The sequence below is a fragment of the Aquarana catesbeiana genome, linkage group LG07, assembly GCF_042186555.1.
Source record: "Aquarana catesbeiana isolate 2022-GZ linkage group LG07, ASM4218655v1, whole genome shotgun sequence".
Classification (NCBI taxonomy): Eukaryota; Metazoa; Chordata; class Amphibia; order Anura; family Ranidae; genus Aquarana; species Aquarana catesbeiana.
Genome location: NC_133330.1, coordinates 171,116,428 through 171,135,103, shown reverse-complemented (window position 1 = coordinate 171,135,103; position 18,676 = coordinate 171,116,428). Strand labels below are relative to the sequence as shown.

The 18,676-nt window shown below is 45.1% G+C and overlaps 1 protein-coding gene across 1 annotated transcript in view; it reads left to right on the top strand.

Annotated features, from left to right (window-relative positions):
- Positions 1-18,676, top strand: part of HMCN1 (hemicentin 1) — a 656,490-nt gene that overhangs the window by 262,603 nt on the left and 375,211 nt on the right. The window contains exon 48 of the mRNA XM_073592871.1: positions 15,335-15,418. Coding sequence (XP_073448972.1) covers positions 15,335-15,418 — 84 coding nt within the window. The remainder of the gene's footprint in view (positions 1-15,334; positions 15,419-18,676) is intronic.

Below are 18,676 nucleotides of genomic sequence, written 5' to 3'. Positions count from 1 at the left end.
TCCTCTGCACAGTGTGCACCTAAAGCTACCTGAAAACAATTGCTGTTGTTCTGCTCCTATTAATACCACAGGCAGGCAGCTACAGTATTTACAGTTAGTATACTGTGTCCTCTGCACAATGTGCACCTAAAGCTACCTGAACAAAATCTGTGGTGTTCTTATGATCCTATTAGTACCACAGGCAGGCAGCTGCAGTATTTACAGTTAGTGTACTGCGTTCTGTGCACAGTGTGCACCTAAAACTGCCTGAAGACAATTGCTTTTGTTCTGCTCCTATTAATACCACAGGCAGGCAGCTACAGTATTTACAGTTAGTGTACTGTGTCCTCTGCACAGTGTGCACCTAAAGCTACCTGAAGAAAATTGGTGGTGTTCTTCTGATCCTATTAGTACCACAGGCAGGCAGTTGATTCTGCTAGCTGCAGTATCAGTATATATATACATCCCAGCTTTGTGCAGCTACATCTCAATGCAGGCCATTAGTATGTCTGGAAGGCCAACAAGGAGAGGCAGACAGTCACAAGCCAATAAAAGAGGGCAAGCAGGCTCTGTGTCTAGAGGCAACAGTGCTGGTCATGGACACAGTGCATCCTCATCAGCACATGGTCGTGGGACACGCTTGTCCTTTTTTCGGCAGCTGGCCGTGTTGAGCCGCAACATGTGAAAGACTTGGTAGAGTGGATGACCAAGCCGTCCTCATCCTCCTCATCTTCTCTCACCCAGGCTCAGGGTACTTTGTCTGGCAAAGCAGCTGCCAATGCGGCCTCTTCCCTCAGCTCAATGGCATCAGTCACTCCTTCCCTAGCCCCACCATGTCCTCCTGAGGAGTCCCCCGAAGTGTTTGACCACAGTGTTGGGTACATGCTCCAGGACGATGCCCAGCATTTTGAAGGCTCCGATGATGGTACCCAGCTGGAGGAAGACAGTAACGTAAGCCCAGAGAGAAGGGGTGCCCAAGAAGGACAGCAATCTGGCAGTCATGTTCCCCCAGCTGCAGCATACTGCCAGCTTTGCTCCAGTGATGAGGAGGGAGGGGATGATGAAGTCACTGACTCCACGTGAGTGCCTGGTAGGAGAGTGGAGGAGGAGGAAGAGGCACATCTCCAACGAGGCAGGATGCCCTCCAGGGGCCAGCTTAAGGGCTACACACCAACTGCATCACACCGCAGAGCTCTGCATGTGCAGGGTGCTGCTGTCTCTGCGTGTTATTCCAAAAGTTCTTTGGTGTGGGCTTTTTTTGAGACGAGTGCATCAGATCCCACAGCTGCTATTTGCAACATATGTCTCAAACGTATCTCGTGTGGCCAAAACATCACCCGCTTGGGCACCACATGCTTGACCAGACATATGTCGACCTGCCATGCAGTTCGTTGGCAAGCACACCTAAAAGACCCACACCAAAGAACAAAGCGGGCCTCTTCTTGCTCTTCATCAGCTGGTATCTCCAACCCCACTATACCTTCAGTCCTCCCTGAAACCTGCACTGAGAGGAATGAAGGAGTAGAATTAGGTGTGTCACAGCCAAGTACTTGCAGGCAATCTGCTATCGGTACAGCAACGTCAGATTGTACCAGGCAAATTTCCCTACCCCAGCTGCTGCACCGCCAAAAGAAGTTCGCTCTCAGCCATCCACATGCCCAGCGGCTGAATGATAGCTTGGCTAAATTGCTAGCACCTCAACTGCTGCCTTTTCAGTTGGTAGACTCTGCCCCCTTCCGTGAGTTTGTGGAATGTGTGGTTCCTCAGTGGCAGGTACCCAAATGCCACTTTTTCTCACGGAAGGTGATTCCGGCTCTCTACCAGCATGTGGAAGGCAATGTCTTGGCCTCGCTGGACAGGGCAGTCAGCGGTAAGGTTTATCTTACCGCTGACTCATGGTCCAGCAGGCATTGACAGGGATGTTACCTATCTTTCACCGCACACTGGGTGACTCTTCTGGCAGCTGGGAAGGATGCAGGACAGGGTGCAGTAGTGTTGGAGGTTGTTCCACCACCACGCCTTCAAAATTCTGCTAGTGGTGATTCTGCCACACCTCTCTCCTCCACCCCCTCCTCTTCTTCTTCCTCCATGGCCTCTTCCTGTGCTGATTTGTCCTCGGAGCCAGCGGTGCTTTGTAGGTGTTCAAGGGGCTACGCAAGCACGCAGGCAAAAAGATGCCATGTGGTGCTTGAGCTGGTGTGCTTGGGGGACAGGAGCCACACTGGGGCAGAGATTCTGTTAGCTCTGCAGGGGCAGGTTCAGAGGTGGTTGACGCCACAACAGTTTAAGGCACGTATGGTGGTTTGTGACAATGGCACCAACCTCCTCTCTGCTCTCCAACAGGGACAACTGACCCTTGTGCCCTGTTTGGCCCACGTCCTTAACTTGGTGGTGCAGCGGTTCTTGGGCAGGTATCCGGGCTTACAGGATGTCCTGAGGCAGGCTAGGAAAGTCTGTGTGCATTTCCGCAGGTCATATAATGCCAGTGCTCGGCTGGCTGACCTCCAAAAGAATAAAAAAGAAGAATTTAACCTGCCTAAGAACCGCCTAATCTGTGACATGCCCACCAGGTGGAACTCAACGTTGGCCATACTGCAGCGGCTGCACATGCAGCAGAGGGCCATCAATGAGTACCTATGCGACTATGGCACCAGGACAGGGTCAGGGGACCTTGTTTTTTTTCCCCATGCCAGTGGGCTATGATCAGGGATTCATGCACTGTCCTGTCACCATTTGAGGAGGCCATGAGGATAGTGAGCAGTGACAGTGCATGCATCAGTGACACTGTCCCTCTTGTCCACCTGTTGGAGCACACGCTGCGTGGAATAATGGACAGGGCACATGAGGCAGAACAGAGGCAGGAAGAGGAGGACTTCCTTACCTCTCAAGGCCCCCTTTATCCAGACAGTGTTCCTGCATGCCTGCTGATCACACAGGAAGAGGAGGAGGAGGAGGATTGTTTCAGCATGGAGGTGGAGCATGGCACTCAACATCAGCAGCAGTCTTTAAAGGATCATTTACAGTCCGAAGAAACCCATGGACTTGTATGTGGCTGGGAGGAGGTGGCTGTGGATCATGTCATCCTTAGTGACCCAGAGCACTCTGGACTGAATGCCTCCGCAAACCTACGCAGCATGGCCTCCCTGATCCTGCCAAGCCTGCGGAAGGATCCTCATATTCGTGGTATCAAGGGGAGGGATGATTACTAGCTGGCAACCCTCCTTGATCCATGTTACAAGGGTAAGGTTGCAGACCTTATCTTGCTGTCGCAGAGGGAGCAGAGGATGAAACATCTTCGGGAGGCATCGCAGAAAGGTTTGTGCAACGCGTTTCCAGAGCCTGGGAGGTTACAATTTCCTGGTCCTCCTGGACAACGTGTTGGTGAGGCTTCGGTCAGTCACAGAAGGAGCGGTGGAGAAGGTGGCCATCTGACCGATGCGTTCAGACAATTTTTTAGTCTGCAGCCCCAAGGTCTGATCGGTTCCAGCAACCATCGCCAGCGTCTGATTCACATGATGCAGGATTACCTAGGGGCACGATCAGACTTGGACACCTTTCCCACCAAAAATCCTCTGGATTACTGGGTCTTGAGGATGGATCACTGGCCAGAGCTTGCACAGTATGCAATTGAGCTACTGACCTGTCCTGCATCCAGCGTTCTTTCAGAACGCACATTCAGTGCTGCTGGAAGTTTTGTAACCGATCACAGGGTGCGCCTGTCCACCAAATCGGTCGATTGACTGACCTTCATAAAAATGAATCAGTATTGGATCACCAGCTACCAAGCACCTGATGCTGATGTAACTGATTGATTTTTTTTTAATGTGAGATCCCTTCAAGACTCCCTATGCTGATGCTGAGTGACTATCCTGTTATGCTGAGTCCCAATCCTCTTCCTCCTCAGTTTTCATGCTGATAGCTTGTAAGAACATATTTGGTTCTGGGCACCACCACCAGTGGCCAAGGCCAAATTTTTCTGCCCCTGTTTAACAGGGGCGTGTAATTACAATTTTTGATGCAATACTTTGCAGCAGGGCTCATTCCTGCGCTCCAACTATAGCATCTGTGAGGGGCTGCAGTGTTGTGGCACCAGTGCCTAAGGCCCAATTTTTCTGCCCCTGTTCAACAGGGACATGTATTTACAATTCTTGATCTAATATTTCACAGCAGGACCCGTTCCTGCGCCCACCAAGAGTAACTGTGAGGGCTTACAGTGTTGTGGCAACACCAACACCTAAGGCCCCAATTTCTGCAGAGTATATCGGGCAGGCCCTTACTTATAAACATCCAACTTACAAACGACTCCTACTTGCAAATGGAAGGAGACAACAGGAAGTGAGATGAAATCTACCCCTAGGAAGGGAAATTCTCTCCTGTAAGAGTTAATATGGAAAAAACGTGTCTCTTCTTCACTGATGCTTTATCACCAATCCTTGTTTCACTAAAAACCCCAAATTTTCAAAAAACATTTGTCATTGGGACAGAAAGTGAGGTGAAATCTTCTGAAGAGGTGCACAGACAGCAAAACATATGTTACAGGGGTGATAACCCTTCCCTATGTTTTCCAAAAAGCTTAAAAATAGATTTTTTGGCTGGAGCTACACTTTAAAAATATACCAGTTCAAAATTACAAACAGATTCTACTTAACAACAAACCTACAGTCCCTGTCTTGTTTGCACCACCTGTATACTGCTGTTCAGAGTATATAGGGCCTGGGGGCCCCACGCCTTTCCTTTTTTTTAATTTGGGTGCGGGGTTCCCCTTAATATCCATACAAGACCCAAAGGGCCTGGTAATGGACTGGGAGGTGGGGGGTACCCATGCCGTTTGTCTCACTGATTTTATCCATATTGCCGGGACCCGACATTACATTAAAGCAGTTTTAAATTACTTTTATTCCTTTAAAAATTTCATTTTGTGCGGGGACTGTCCTAAGCACGGGAAACATGTGCCACTTTACAGGCATACTATAGACACCCCCCAGGTACGATATTTAAAGGAATATTTCACTTTTTTTCACTTTAAGCATCATTAAAATCACTGCTCCCGAAAAAACAGCCGTTTTTAAAACTCTTTTTTGCATTGATACATGTCCCCTGTGACAGGACCCGGGTCCCCAAACCCTTTTTAGGACAATAACTTGCATATTAGCCTTTAAAATGAGCACTTTTGATTTGCAACGTTTGAGTCCCATAGACTTTAATGGGGTTCTAAAGTTCGCGCAAACTTTCGGTCCGTTCGCAGGTTCTGGTGCGAACCGAACTGGGGGGTGTTCGGCTCATCCCTAGTCAGGACCTTGGAGGGAGCCCCCAGTCTGGGGGGGGCTTGGAGCCATGAAGGAACCCCACACAACCCAAGGAGTGTCCTGAGCAGGAGCAGAAGAGGACAGCGGGAAACACTGCCAGGCAAGTCTCCAGGAGGGATCCATCAGGTGTCGATGAGTGGCAGGCACAGTCAGGAAAGCTGGGAGAGGCATGCCGGAGAGAACTGGGAGTGTGCAGTCAGTGATGGATGTAGAGCCAGCGGGAGAGACTGTGATGTTACTGGTGAAGTTAGGCTGCTGCAGCTGGGAGAGCTGTCAGGGTCTGCAAAGGGCTGACTGGGATCAGTAGTCCACCAAAAAGGTCAGCTAGCACTAAAGACTTTTCCTACTTTAGTTTCTACACTAAAGGGTCTGTGGTCTCTGCCTGTAATAAGGAACTTTGCTAAGGTCTGAATGAAACCAGAGTTAGGCCTAACCATGTGCTAGCTAAGCCTGAAGAACTGTGCTGGAGGGAGAAGGAGAGATAGTCTGCAGCAAGTGTTGTGCGAAAGGAGAATATCTGAATTGTCCCATACCATGAAAGAATCATTTTGTGGGCATCCCATAATTCTCTTTCACCCCATCCAAATTTAATCCCTCAATAAATTAAAAAAAAACAAAGCTGGTAGTAGTAGCAGCTACATGAGGTTAATTATATCCCTGAAGAGTTATTTTGTCAGGCTGATGTAACTAAGCTAGCTAATGAATGGAATAGAAAAGGTAAAAAAGCTATGGATCACGCAAATGCTTCTCCCTCTCCATCCCGTTGGTTTCGGGTTTTAAGAAGGACGGTATCTGGTGAAAGTCAAACAAGGAAATCCTCCACCTCATCTTTATGTGAAGAAACTCTGAAAAAATCTAGAGTGGGGATCAGAGCAGGTGAGCGGGACTTGGAAAGAGGGTTGTAACCCCTCAACTTAGTACAGCCCATTGTGTCTGGCTAAAAATCAAAAGCCGCTACCCTGTGGTTCAATAGTCCAACAGGGGGAAGGAGAAGTGATCGTGCAGTTGTGACCTATCTGATTAGTTTGTTATCTTCTCTGAACTGTTGAACATGCATATTGGTCGAGTGGAGACTGCAGGGGTGTAAATAGAGCCCTGCATTTAAGAGATAGTATTTACCTGTGTGATCCCGGCCAACCTCTCCTGCTGTTCCCTGGCTTCCCCCGTGCCCTGCTTGTTCCCCACTGGTGGTGTTGGGTACCCAGGTACATAAAGGTAACAACAGCAATGTCAAGGAGGAGAGGGGAGGAGCCAGTCAATATGGAGAATTTAGGGCCCCAGTCATTACGATCTGCAAAGGAGAAGGGGAACCAGGCGGCAGCAGCTGCAGCAAAATTGGAGAGGTTTGCACACACCCCTGAACAGACCCCCATTAAGAACGGGCAAACTCCGCAACTCAAGACTATCGGGGATAGGAAAAGTCATGGACAGGCATCTTCAACCCCAGCTGGAGCAGGGCATAAAAATCCAATTGTTAATAAAGGCTCAGGGGCAGGGGAAAAAGCTCATTTACCACCACCAGCAACGGCCTCTGTTACAGAGGTAGAACCAACCCTGAGGGAAGTTTTTCATGCGATTAACTCTTGCAGAGCATCAGTGGAGGGGCTAAGCTGCCAAATTAAAGCGATTAAGGATGAACTATTATTAATAAAGCAGGAATTGCAAAAGGCAGTAGATAGAATAACTGGCTTGGAGGGAAGAGTGAGCCAAGTGGAGGACGATGTTTTTCCCCTACAGCAAGATTTTAAATCTATGAAGGAACAACAGGGTAGAATTAATGAAAAAATGGATGAAATGGAAAACCGCCTGAGAAGGGACAACATAAGAATAGTGGGTCTCCCAGAGAGATGTGAAGGGCAGAGTTCCATTGCTTTTCTGGAAGGATGGCTCACAGAAGTATTTGGAAGAGATGCATTTTCCCCACAGTTTGCAATTGAGAGAGCCCATCGGGTCCCCTTCAGGGCTCCGCCCCCTGGAGGGCCCCCCAGGTCCTTATTGATGAAATTTTTGAATCACTGTGACAAGATAATTTTAATGCGTAAAGCCAGAGAGAAGGGGCTTATTTTTTACAACGGTGCAAGGGTTTCATTTTTTGCAGACTTTTCACCGGAGCTGCAGAGACGCAGGGAAGGTTTTATGGAGGTCAAACGCATCCTACAAAAATTTGATGTCAAGTATGCCTTACTGTATCCAGCTAGGCTACGGGTTGAGGCAATTGGGGAGGTTCTCTTCTTTGATTCCCCGGGGGGGGTAACCCGCTGGTATGAAGAAAATAAACAGAGACTGAAACCCAAAGAAAGGAGCCTAGAGTGTTAGGAGGCTCGATCAGAAGATAAGAAGATCTGGACTGTGGGAAGCAATAGGAACTTGGTATAGAGAGGAGAATGATGGTGTATGGTAGAGTAGGAATGGGGGAGGAGGAGGTTATTATATTTAAAATTTTGCACATGTGGATACTAATGGTGCAGGGAGGGGGGGAATGGTAGGAAGGGGCACTTTGGTAGGAATATATGAGACGGTTACGAATAGAGCCTCAGGGGCTAACCTGGTAAGGTGGGGGAGGGGGGGAGGGGTTGGGGGAGAGGGGGGGTGGGGGTGGGAGGGATCGGGGGGAGAGGTGGGGGGGATTGGTGGGGGGGGAGGTGATGGAGAGGGGTTGTAAACTTATATTAGGAATTAATATGCATATAGCACTTGGGGGGGTAAATAAGGGGAAAGGGGGGAGGGGGGATGTAGGACTAAGCACATGTGTGGTAATTGTAAACACTATGAAAAAGCAGATACTTAGAATGATCACTGGAATGGAATATAATAGTAAAGAAGCCCTATGGGCCACAAAGTACAGGGGGTAATTAAGGGAACATCCCTTTTCTTTCTTTTTGTTTGCTTTCCCTTTTTCTCACCATTTCTACACGTAGTGCATAATATGGTAGTAACAGAGGATTTTCACTTTAGTTATTTTTTTGGGTTCTTTGGGAGGTATAGTGGGCAAGAAGATGTTATTCTCCGGTATAAAACAAGGTACTAAGTTTAAGGCACCCACTTTTTTTGGCTTCTTAGAGGCCAGCTCTTACCTGTGGCTTGTTTGATGCAGTCAAAATAGGTTCTTGGAACGTACGAGGGATGGGGAACCCAAACAAAAGGGCTGCTATTCTTTCGCTACTGGAGTTAAGGGGGGTGGGCCTGGTCTGCCTACAAGAGACACACCTGACAAAGGATACGATGAAATGTCTCCCAAGCAGGAGGTTCCAAGCCCAATACCACTCGGTTTACTCTTCTTACTCTAGAGGAGTGAGCATATTGGTGACAAGAAGTGTGATGTTCTCTTGTAGGCAGACCAGGATAGATAATTTGGGTCGTTATGTTTTTTTATACTGTTCTATTAAAAATAGAATGTATGTCATTGCCAACATTTATATCCCCCCACCTTTTAAATTGGAAGTGTTATACAACTTAATGGAGTTTATGCTGGATAAGACAGACGCCCCGGTGATAGTACTAGGGGACTTTAATGAGGTGCTGAATAGAGAGCTGGACAGATACCCAGCGAAAGTCCAAGCAAATAGTGTAGCAGGGGGCCGGTTGGGTCAATTCCTAGAGGAAGCAGGCCTAGTGGATATATGGAGGGCCCGGAACCCCGGAACAAGGCAGTACTCCTGCTTTTCTGATTGATATGGTCCTGGGGAACGTGGAGGCAATACCACTAATAAAGGATATAGTTTACTATCCGAGAGGGGTCTCGGATCACTCTCTGATGGTAGCCTCAGTGGACATAGGGGTCAGGGAGGCTAGGGGGTTTTGGAAGCTAAGCCCATATTGGTTGGAGTTAATGGGGGAACCAGAGAGGATAACAATGAAGCTAGAAGACTTCTTAAAATCTAATGAAGGTTCAACTACAATGGGTGTACAATGGGACACGTTGAAGGCATTCCTGAGGGGTATTCTGATCCAGGGGGTGGCAGGTGTAAAAAAAAGGGCAAGGGAGTGGGAAGAGGGAATCAGGAGGGAACTGGAGCTGGCAGAGGAGCAATTTATAGCAGACCCTAGTCCAGAGAAGCAGAAAACAGGGAGGGAAAACAGGAAGCCTATAGGACAGCAGTCCTGAAGAGGGGTGAAAATAAGCAACTTTTCCAGAAACAACGGACATTTGGGGAAGGTGAAAGTGTGGGACGTATGCTGACCTATTTGGTAAAAACCAATTCCTCCTCCTCGATGATCCTGGCAATTAGGACTCCAAAGGGCGAGATATCCTCTCAGAGACTAGAAATTACAGGTATATTTGAGAAGTACTATAAAAATCTGTACAGGTCGCAAGGGATTGTCGAGGAGAAGGACATGGAAAACTTCTTTGGGGGTATAAGGATCCCGAGGATTACTGAAGAGGATAGAGAGGGTATGGATGCGCCAATTACACTAGCTGAAGTGCAACAGGCGGTAAATGGAATGGCAAACCAAAAATCTCCAGGACCGGATGGCCTTCCGGTAGAGACCTATAAGCGGTACGGGAAGATCCTTCTGCCAGAATTACTGAAAACACTGAATTGGGCTCTTCGGGGAGGGTGTTTGCCTGTTTCGATGACCGAAACAGATATTATTCTGCTTCATAAAGAGGGGGGTGACCCACTGGACCCGTCGGCATACAGACCTATATCTCTGCTGTGCACAGACGCCAAGATCCTTGCAAGGGTGCTGGCTGCCAGGCTCAATAAAATTATGCATAAACTTATCCACGGGGATCAAACGGGATTTATTTCTCATAGAACCACGAGCATGAACATCAGGAGGGTCTACATGAACCTCCAGACCCAGACAGAGAATATGGGAGCAAGAGCAGTATTGTCACTGGACATAACTAAGGCCTTCGACAGCTTGGAGTGGCCATATCTCTGGCGGGTGTTGGAGAAATTTGGCCTGGGCCCTGGTTTCAGAAGGTGGATAAAAATACTGTACAAGACCCCAAGTGCAAGGGTTAGGGTTAATAAAGACCTCTCAGGGAAAATATGTTTAGAGAGGGGAACAAGACAGGGGTGCCCTCTGTCCCCCCTGCTTTTTGCCCTTGCCATGGAGCCATTAGCAATTCATATTAGGACCAGCTTAAAGATCAAGGGGTTTGTAAGGAAAATAGGAGAGGAGAGGGTTGCCCTGTATGCCGACGACGTCTTACTGTTTCTTGGAGATACGGGAGGCTCGCTCAGGCAGGTAATGGATATAATGGAGAAGTTTGGCAATGTATCGGGACTGGTGGTGAACTGGAGGAAGTCTGCACTTTTGCCATTAGATACACCCATTGATCAGGACCTTCCGGGAATTCCACACCTAAAAATAGTTTCAACGATTCGCTATCTGGGCATAAATATGTCAAAAGATCCCAATCAGTTCATCGTAGATAACCTAGTTCCATTACTGGATAAATTTGAGCGTAAAATTGATATCTGGAACCGGCTGCCCCTTTCTGTAGCAGGCAGGGGCAACCTAATTAAGATGGTCTGGTTGCCTCAACTGTTGTATTTGCTACACAACTCACCGTTGTGGGTGAATAAAAAGTGGTTCAAAAAGATAGACTCGCTTTTTAGGGATTTGTTATGGAGGAGAGGGAAGGCCAGGATTAGCCTCCAGAACCTACAGCTACCAGTTAAAGAAGGAGGAATGGCTCTCCCGCATCCGAGATGCTATTTTTTGGCGGCACAGCTGCAGCATGTAGGGGGCGGTTGTGCTGATAATGGCTTGCTAACTCTGGAGGCACCCCACAAAATCGTAGCGGTGGCACTGGAAGCAGACTCACTACCTGGTAGTAGTCCCACAACCAAATTAATAACAAAAGTTTGGAAAGCAACAAAGTCTTTAATGGGATATGCCGGTTTTACAGAATTTGCTCCCCTCTGGCACAACAGAAACCTACAGGAGATTGTGGCTATGGGGGAATTTAAGGAATGGGCGAGGTGGGGTATAAATAGTCTATCCCAACTGTACAGAGGGAATGTATTGAAAACTTTTGAGGATCTTCAAAAAGAATATAGTATGCCAAAGCAAACATTTTTTAGGTATCTGCAAATGAGAGCGGCTCTGGAGGTGCAATTCAGGGTAGGTCCCCCTGTTTGGATAGATGCTGTATTACTACAGAGAGTGGTCAGACCCGGGAAGAGGAAGGGTTTTATTTCCGAAATATATACGCAACTACGCAAGGAAGCTATCGTTAGATCAGAGCACCTTGGCTGTAGGGAGGGGTGGGAGAAGGATGTGGGAAAGCTAACTGACGCACAATGGAGGGAAATCTTGGAGGTGGGTCAGGAGGTTTCAGTTTCACCTGCACAGAGACTCTCTCACCTAATGCTGCTATATAGAGCATATTATACCCCAAAGAAACTATTCTGCTTTGGTGTAAGCCCTGACGCCAAATGCCCCAGGTGCGGGGAGGAGGGTGACCTGATACACATGGTATGGAGGTGCCCCAAACTAGTACGGTACTGGCTGGGGGTCGTGGGCTCTATTGGAGATAAGTGGGGAATTCCTTTAGAGACAGATGTCAGACTCTGCATACTTGGATATAGGGTATGGAGCCTGGAGGAGGCAGCAGTTAAGATAGTGGTTCTGAGATGCCTTTACCAGGCTCGGAAGCTTATTATGCAGAGATGGCAATCAGTCCTCCCCCCGGCAGTTGATGAGTGGGTTAAAACAATAAATGACGTAATATGGAAAGAGAGGGCCCTATATATCAGAAGAGGGAACCTTAAAAAATTTAAGAAGATGTGGAACCCCTGGTTGGCAAGCGTAGGGTGTCAGGAATAAAAGGAAGATCTGGCTTAGGGTGGGATGAGAGTAAGGGGAAGGTGGGAGGGTATGGGGGTAAATAGATACCTGTCGTCCTATTGTAACATATGAAATTATCTGCTGGACAAAATTTGTAGATCTAGTGGGAGTGAGGGGGGACCGGTTGAAGGATACAAGGCCCCTTTCCCCGTAGAGTATGTTTATATGAAGTTGAAGATGTTTTTAATGGTGTATGTAAACTAAGAAATGTTAATAAAAATTATTTAAGATAAAAAAAAGATTTTACATGCAATCATTGCAAGTGGCTGCTATAGCCGCCCCCCTGCCGTGAGATCACAATTGCTCGGCGGGGGGGATTCCCCCATCAACACTGTCTCTGTGCCCATAGTTGCAGGAAAGAAATTCACTCTGTCTATGGCTGGCCTTACACAACCTTTAGGTGTTTAGATCAGGCAAGGGCCCTCAAGGCAACTCTATGCATTTCTATGAAAAAGTAAGGTTAGGTAGGCCATAGATAATGCAATCTTCTTGGTGGAAGGAAAAAAAAATCGCTAAATTCCCCCATCAACACGGATAGTGTTGATGGGGAAATCTCTTCCGCAGCACTATTGTAATCTGCTAGCGGCAAGCACAGTGGGCCTTCCCTGTCGGCAGAAGACAATGATTAGTGTTACCGGCTTTAGCCGGTGCCAAAAAGACTGGCCATATGTTGTGCAGTTTTCTTGTACAATTTTACTTTAGATTTACCAAAGCCATATAGTATGAGGTCAAACCTAGACACTCTCGGTCTGTATGCAATCAGGCAGGCCCTTGCATTGCATGGTTGAAGGTGAATCTGGGGGAAGTTGAATAAGAGAATTGTGTAGTGTATGGACAGCTTTATCGTTCTGGAAAAACCTGACAGGCTGGCTGTGCACAGGTCAATCAATAGATCGACTTGTGTACAACCAGGGTGCCCATACATGGCTTGAAATTAGTCTGTAATTTAACATTAAACTGTTTTTGAACTTTTTTTTTAATGTGTTGCTACACAACCTTATTCTGAAATTATACTATTTTTTTGTTTTAAACTGCAGAACTATGACAGTTATCAAAACAGTAGGGACCACTTCACGATACCATGCATTACAGTGCATTGCGTTAAGGTAGACTATTAGACTATATAATTTTGAACACGCTGGCAGTGCACTTTTACATAGTAAATAGCGGCAACTAATTTTTAAGGCAGCACACCGCAAAACATGTTATATGCGTTCTGGTGTGGTGCATTGTGCATTATCCGGTGTGGTGAGGTGCCATTCAATATGGATGGCACCACAACAAACTGTGGTGCACATGTAACTGAAATGCAAAGTTCTAAATTAGTTCTAAAAAAGGGATCTGCTGGGTAAAGTTAGTCTGAACTATCATATGCAAAATATTACTTTTTGTGTTTTATACAATATTCAATATCCAGTACTACACTGTAATTGAAAATAACACTTTAACTATTAGTACCATTAACTCTTTTTTTTTTGTCTCTGGTCAACTAGAAAACTGCATAAAGTGTCTGAGCTAAGTTTTTCTTGATCCCTTTCATGTTTGAAATACAGCTTGGGGGAGGACAGGAGAAAAATCTGGTTGGTTGCTATGGACAACAAAAAGTGTTTATTAAACTTTAGACACTCTGATACATGAGGGCCAATGTACTTTAAATGGGCTCAGTCTAATACAGCTTTGCTTGTAGTGCTATGTAGTGGTATAAATAGCATAGTGAATGTAAGGGGAAAACCTCCACTTCACATACTTGTGCATCATAGCAATAGATTCTCTGCATTTCACGTGGTCCATGCCAAACGTTAGAGAAAAGCGGCGAGCCAGCTCCTTTATGTTAGTGAATGACGTTGGGGACGGGGTGGCACTGTCATGTGCTTCTCTGTGCTCCAGAAACAGCTGCAATCACATCACCATGCCGGAGAAAAGAAAGCAGAGCTGTGATGGGTCATGTCTTTTTAAGGAACAAGGACATTCAGTTTTGTTAATTTGCATTCATTTTCAGCTGTCTCTCAATGACCTTCCTCCCTGGTGTCAAGGGGGGCTATTTACAATGCAACTGAATGAAATGGCAAGCATTTATATCCCTCTAATAACAAGCCTGACGACGTGATAAGTCATGCTTTCAATTATGTTTCTAGATCAGCCAGGAAACATGCAATCCTGTCACAAATCACACACGGTTCTATCTTCTAGTGCTTTCAATTAAAAGCCGCAAAATAGAAGCTGCCTGCCAAATCTGATAACTGATAATCTTACTAAGTACATTGTATTTCTACATATATGACATACAGCTGACACTGATTCAGAGAAATCATTATCTATTGCCTTACATGGTACATAATGTAAATGGCATTCACCCTCACTCTCTGCTGACACATTTTGACTAATTGCACTAGTACCAGATTATTCAGTAAGCCAGTGCATAAAAGCAAACTTGAAGGCCATTGTGCTGGAACCCATGGCAGCCAATAAGAATACAATTATTGAAGTCAAAAGACTGGAATGTGAATTATAATTGGTTGCCAAGGGTTACCGCACTTGCTCTTTGCCTTACTAAATAAGACTAACACAATATTATTGTACTATTTGTGTTCTGTTATATATTATTATAATAAATTATGTTTTTACCAGTGAAAAAAAAAAAAACAAAAAAAAAAAAAACAAAGCTGATGGACTGTTTTATGTCTGGAAAGTGACTGGAAGTGAATGCCAGGCTGGGCAGGGTGACAGGTGGAACTACTACATTCTGCAGCCCTTACGGGGTACCGCTACATAACATTTGGCAAACATTTTCTTCAATGGGGTTTGAATTTGAACTTTAGTCATGTTCACTGAACACTGCTCAAATCGAACCCAGGTGTTTGGCTCATTACAAACTGGAGTTTACATACAAGACATACAGTATTATCACCTTCTATAGCAAGAAAAAAGACATCTTCTCTGATATTGTTATAAAGAATGACATAAACACATGTATGGATTGTGAAAATGTGGTACATAGAGATATGAATATGTTGAGGCAAAATGATACAGTATTATTGCATAATATATACAAAATCATATTGTAATCTGTTTTACTGGGTTATTAAATAAACATTTATTTTATATACTAATATAATTTATTGTATAGGTACCTAAAAAGTCCACCGGATCTTTACTTTTTCTAGTGTATAATTGAAAATACTTTTTATTACTGACTGTTTACCTCTATAAAGCTAACAATGAAAATAAACGTTTGATTTTAGTGCCCCCAAGACTTAAAGGAAATATTTTGGAAGACATAAAAGTGAAAGAAAAAAATGATGTTGTCCTTTCCTGTGAAGCAACAGGTATTCAAAGACTCTTTTATTACTGTAACCTTGTACAGCTGTGCAGATGAAGACAATAATATACAATACTATTGCCTTTATGTAAAATGGTAAAGTAACAACAGAAACTCACATTCAAGTGCCTGTGCTAAATGCACCTATCTGTCAGTAAATAAATCAGTAAACTCAAGTATATGTGTGATGGGTGTTAGGCTATAGTTTATCCTGGGATGAAAGGAGTTTGTTGAACAAATACAGTAACTGGGCAGTCTGAAAAATATTCACCAGTCTTCCTAAAGCAAAAATACAAGGTTATGAAAAGGGTAGAATTTAAAATTTTCAGCCAAAAGACCTATTTGCAGGACCATGTTAATAAAGATTACAGGAAAACACAAATGTGAAATGCAACGTGAAGAGGCTGCTATTTAACCGAGAGTCCAAAAAAGTGTGCATATAAGGCACTAGGCTGAAATCAAATCTGTCAATTATCTATAGCTAAGCTTGAGATAACAGGAAGATTAAAGGTATCCCATGTGTTCCAGGGGCCAAACTATACCCCTTTATCAGAGCTGAAACAAGACTCATCAAAAATCATGATGAAGATTAGAGGATGTATACATAATTTATTGTATACAAAAACAGAACACTGATATAAGTTAACATTATTATCAATTCCTAAAGATAAATCATTTAATACATTTAAATAATCTAAAACATCTGAATCAGTAAGATACCAGAAAATATAAGCAAATAAGAAAAATATATGAATACATACTGTATATTTAAAGGATTAACCCATAGATGTAAATATAAAAGTATAACTAGAGTTAAGCCTTTATCAGGATATCCACCAGAGGGCCCAAGTATACCGAGTCATAAAGACTCTGCCTGTGGAGGGCAATATGTGACTATGTAGGCTGTATCCAAATCTGGAATATGTACAACGTAAGAATGGACAAATTAGAAAACTTAAAAAATACATATATACAGCATATATATGTATACATATACTGTATTTATTGGTGTATAACACTCACTTTTTCACCATGAAAATCGGCTGCAAATAGCGTGTGCGTGTTATATGCCAATACTTCAATTTTAGCTGCCTCGAAGGGGACAGGGAGGGGGGTGGGACGAGCGCCGTCAGATTACATACAGTGAGAATCTCCTGTTTACTTGGCGGCCTCTGTAACAGGAAGTCCCGTCTCCTGGGCCGCCATTGGACCACTGTTCTGTCTATCATAGGAAAGTCTCACTGTATGTAATCTGTCGGCGCTCGTCCCGCCCCCCTCCCTGTCTTCTCTAGGCTGCAGATGGGCATCGATCAGACTGCACTGATGGCAATGGTAAAGGTTGCTGCATTGATGGCAATGATGAGGCTGCTGCATTGATGGCAACAGTGAGGCTGCATTGATGTGGACTGATGAGGCTGCATTGATGGCACTTGTGAGGTCACAGATGGGCACTGATCAGGCAGCATTGATGGCAATGGTGAGGCTGCAGATGGGCACTGACCCTTATTTTGCTTCAAAGTTTCTTATTTATAATTTATGTTTTTTTCCTGAAACTTCCCTCTTAAAATGAATGTGCGTGTTATACGCCTGTGCATGTTATACGCCGATAAATACGGTATATATACAGTATAATAGGGCGTACACATGGTCGGACTTTGTTCGGACATTCCGACAACAAAATCCTCGGATTTTTTCCGACGGATGTTGGCTCAAACTTGTTTTGCCTACACACGGTCGCACAAAGTTGTCGGAATTTCCGATCGACAACCACGCGGTCACGTACACCACGTACGACGAGACTAGAAAAGGCCGGTTCAGAACCAAGCGCGGCACCCTTTGGGCTCCTTTTGCTAATCTCGTGTTAGTAAAAGTTTGGTGAAAGACGATTCGCGCTTTTTCAGACTCGTGGCTTTCAGATCGTTTTCTGCCGTTCAGTTTGTGCTTGTGGGTTTGTATCTGCTCTTCAGTGCGTGCAAGCAAGTTCCGCGTGACTTAGTCATTGTATTCTTGTTCGTTCGTTACTGTTTTTCAGGTCGCTCTTCACAGGCCTTGCTGTTCTTCAGTGCGTTCTGTTACTTCGTTCTGAGCAGCCGACCGTTTCCTAGCCATGTTTCGTATGTGTACTCCTCGTAGAGTTCGTGCTGTGCGGGGGCTTGGTGTTGGGGTCCTGACCTTGACACAAGTCCAGTCCATGAACAGGGTGGGGAGGAGTTCATGGACCAAGAATTGGTTGCTTCAGCGTGACCAGTTCTGTCATATGCCTTTGCTCCGTGAGATCCGTGAGAATAATCCTGATGATTTCAGGAACTTTCTCAGGATGACGGACCCCGTGTTTCACCGTTTGTTGGCTTCGCTGACCCCCTATATTAGCAGGCAGGATACCTGCATGAGGCAAGCCATCACTGCGGAGCAGAGGTTGGTTGCTACCTTGTGGTATTTGGCCACAGGGAGAAGTCTGCAGGACTTGAAGTTCTCGACAGGCATCTCCCCCCCAGGCTCTGGGGATCATTATCCCAGAGACCTGTTCTGCCATCATCCAGGTCCTGCAGAAGGAGTATATGAAGGTAAGATTTTTTTCCTTTTATATCACATTTTATTGTATTGAATGTTTGCTAATATCTTGTATTTCTTTCCTCATTCCCTAATTACCATGATTGTAATCTGCTGTGAATGTCCCCTTTGTCCTCATGCATGCTGGATTTTTATGTAATTATTATTTTAGGTCCTTCATACATATTTGCCCTTCAATAACCTCTCCAGCATGGTGTCTCCTGCCCCTATATTCACCTCATGTAGTCACTTAACAATGTATTTTATCAGCTCTATAGTAGTGCTTTACCCCAAACACCCCCTAAAATGTTTGGAAATGTTATTTTTTATTTAAATTCAGGCAGAGTGCCAGAGGCTTTTTTTTGTGGTGTCCCCAAATTTTTTGTAACCCTCCCTCCCCCCAACTGCTAAGTCAGCTGATCCCAATTCTCTATCCTCAATCATCTATCTGCTGACTTTGCCAAACCCATACACACTATACCCACCTCTTTACTGGTCAGATGTATGGATGAATTACCCAAAGCATGTAGTGCAAGGGCCTGCCTGTATACTTTCCAATGGTACTGTTTAAAGTTTTTGTATCCTATTATTATCTTGATAGGTAATAGCAGAATGTCCAAATGTCCTCAAATGTGTACAGTGTGTATTTATATCTTTGTATTCAGACACTTCTTACCTGTCCAGTGGTCTGCCAATAGTGTAACTAAGGAGGGTC